Raw genomic sequence first — 1,898 nt, forward strand, 5'->3', positions numbered from 1 at the left:
GATAGATAGATAGATAGATAGATAGATAGATAGATAGATAGATAGAAACTGATCCAAAAAAATGGGACATTATAGTGTTGCTGCAGCAAAATCAGTCACACAGCACGGAATACAAATATAAATGAAATACTAGGATACAATATACAGTGCATACATACAATTTACATAAAATAATAATAGGATCAAATACAAGAACAAATCTTTGACTGCTTAGTGCAGTATTGTGGTGTCTCAGAGTCTTAAAGTGTAAAGCTTTTAAAGTTTGTACCAGAGTCGGTGACCAGGGATATTTTTGGAATCTGTGATTTTGTTTTAATACAATACAATGCAATACATATGCAATTTTCTATTAGTTATCAATCAGGATGCATGGAAGTCCCATTTTGTAATCTCCAGGCTGACTTGGCTTTCTCATCACAGTACTGCTGAAATACAGTAAAGCCTAATGTGTCAGTGCTTTTAATTAAATATAACTGTCCTATGAATAGGATTTTGGTGTCACACGTTCCAGAATGCCCTCGGATATTTATAAATGCGAAAAGAGGAACGGAAGAAGAAAGAGAAGACACGAGAACTGGCTGTTGGCTTCACCCGAGCCCACAGAGCCCCCTTAGATGGAGTCCCTGGTCGACCTTATTTTAAGGTTCTTTTAGCCTTCAGAGCACTTTTGCCTCCAAAAGAGTCTCTGTGTAAATAAAGCTCTGATCCACTGACAACAAAGGGAAATATGGTGACACCGAGCTGAAAGACATTAGAGAGTGTGCAGAAACACCTACCTGGCACAATTCGCATGAGGCAGCATAATAGCAACAATTACAGAGACGTGATGAGGAGTTACAAACGATCTGTGCAGGAGAATCTTCTCATCATTAGGTATCACTTACGTATACTTTATATTGTATATCTATATGTGTTTGATAAGATTAATATGCAGTACATTACAATACTGCACTATAGTGCAACTTGCACAAACGTAGGTTTTACTTACATCTTTAGAAATACTCTATAAGCAGGTTGTACATTTTTATTCCCAACTTGTATATATAGATGTACATTATTTCCTTTGTATTTAATATTTTGAATAGTTCTTGTATTCTATCATATTTATTATCTCTTTTATATTCTGTATGTTTGCTTATTTTTTGCCGCTGTAGCACTGACAATTTGGTACATATTTGGGAAATAAAAAATGTATTAAAATGTATTTTGTGTGTGTGTGTGTTTGTCTGTAGTGTGGGGTGTTGCATGGGGTGGGGGTGTGGGCGCTTGTGCCATGTTGCTTGGTCGTCTTGTGATCTCTCTGCCATGTGTGATGTCTACATGTCATATGACCCATATTGTTGTGTTTTTGTGGTTGTGGGGCGTGTGTGTGTTGTGTGTGTGTTTGTGTGTTGTGTGTGTGTGTGTTTGTGTGTTGGGTGCAGTACATCTCCAAGAGCATCCCAACAACCGAGTGTGTGATCAGCCACGGAGCCGAGGGTGCAGGCAACTACGCAGGCAGCCGAATGTCTACGCGCTCCCACCACTCGACCACTGCCTCACATGCTTCCAGGTAGGTCTGCCACCCATGCACATCCACATGGGAACATATACACATAAAAATCTTAATTTTTCCTTCTTACAGTTTCCTTTATTTACAGTTTTCATAGGGACTATTTCTTTGGTAGAAAGTAGTTCCGATGACAATGAAGTCTGTGGATGACCCAGAGCAATGATTATTTTCTGGATAGAAATATTCATGGCCGGGCTGTAGTCAAGACCACGTTAGTCGAGTCCAAGACAAGTCCAAGACCAGGACTGGTCGAGTCCGAGTCAAGACCGAGTCCAAAGAGGTTCGAGTCCAGGACAAGACCGAGTCCAGGACAGAAAAAAGGTCTTATGCATGACAGTATCGAGAC

At 39.8% G+C, this 1,898-nt stretch overlaps 1 protein-coding gene across 1 annotated transcript in view; it reads left to right on the plus strand.

Annotated features, from left to right (window-relative positions):
- Positions 1-1,898, plus strand: part of LOC116685920 (pro-neuregulin-2, membrane-bound isoform) — an 81,793-nt gene that overhangs the window by 70,098 nt on the left and 9,797 nt on the right. Inside the window, exon 10 of the mRNA XM_032510838.1 lies at positions 1,425-1,552. Coding sequence (XP_032366729.1) covers positions 1,425-1,552 — 128 coding nt within the window. The remainder of the gene's footprint in view (positions 1-1,424; positions 1,553-1,898) is intronic.

Source organism: Etheostoma spectabile, unplaced genomic scaffold (assembly GCF_008692095.1).
Source record: "Etheostoma spectabile isolate EspeVRDwgs_2016 unplaced genomic scaffold, UIUC_Espe_1.0 scaffold273, whole genome shotgun sequence".
NCBI classification, from domain to species: Eukaryota; Metazoa; Chordata; class Actinopteri; order Perciformes; family Percidae; genus Etheostoma; species Etheostoma spectabile.